This window comes from Pteropus alecto, unplaced genomic scaffold (assembly GCF_000325575.1).
Source record: "Pteropus alecto unplaced genomic scaffold, ASM32557v1 scaffold87, whole genome shotgun sequence".
Lineage (NCBI taxonomy): Eukaryota > Metazoa > Chordata > Mammalia > Chiroptera > Pteropodidae > Pteropus > Pteropus alecto.
The window spans coordinates 9,184,483-9,184,750 of NW_006443225.1; the positions used below are offsets into that span (position 1 = coordinate 9,184,483).

Here is a 268-nt window from a genome sequence, read left to right on the forward strand (position 1 = left end):
AGCAAAAGGCGCTGCGGCTTAACATCAACGCCCGGGAGCGCCGGCGGATGCACGACCTGAACGACGCGCTGGACGAGCTGCGCGCCGTGATCCCCTACGCGCACAGCCCCTCGGTGCGCAAGCTCTCCAAGATCGCCACGCTGCTGCTCGCCAAGAACTACATCCTCATGCAGGCGCAGGCCCTGGAGGAGATGCGGCGCCTTGTCGCCTACCTCAACCAGGGCCAGGCCATCTCCGCCGCCTCGCTGCCCAGCTCCGCGGCGGCGGC

General features: G+C 69.0%; 1 protein-coding gene across 1 annotated transcript in view; it reads left to right on the top strand.

Moving 5' to 3' along the window:
- BHLHE22 (basic helix-loop-helix family member e22) overlaps positions 1 to 268 on the top strand; it is a 5,051-nt gene that overhangs the window by 4,178 nt on the left and 605 nt on the right. The window contains exon 2 of the mRNA XM_025041114.1: positions 3 to 268. This exon is cut by the window's right edge and continues 605 nt beyond it. Within this exon, the coding sequence (XP_024896882.1) occupies positions 3 to 268 (266 nt within the window). The remainder of the gene's footprint in view (positions 1 to 2) is intronic.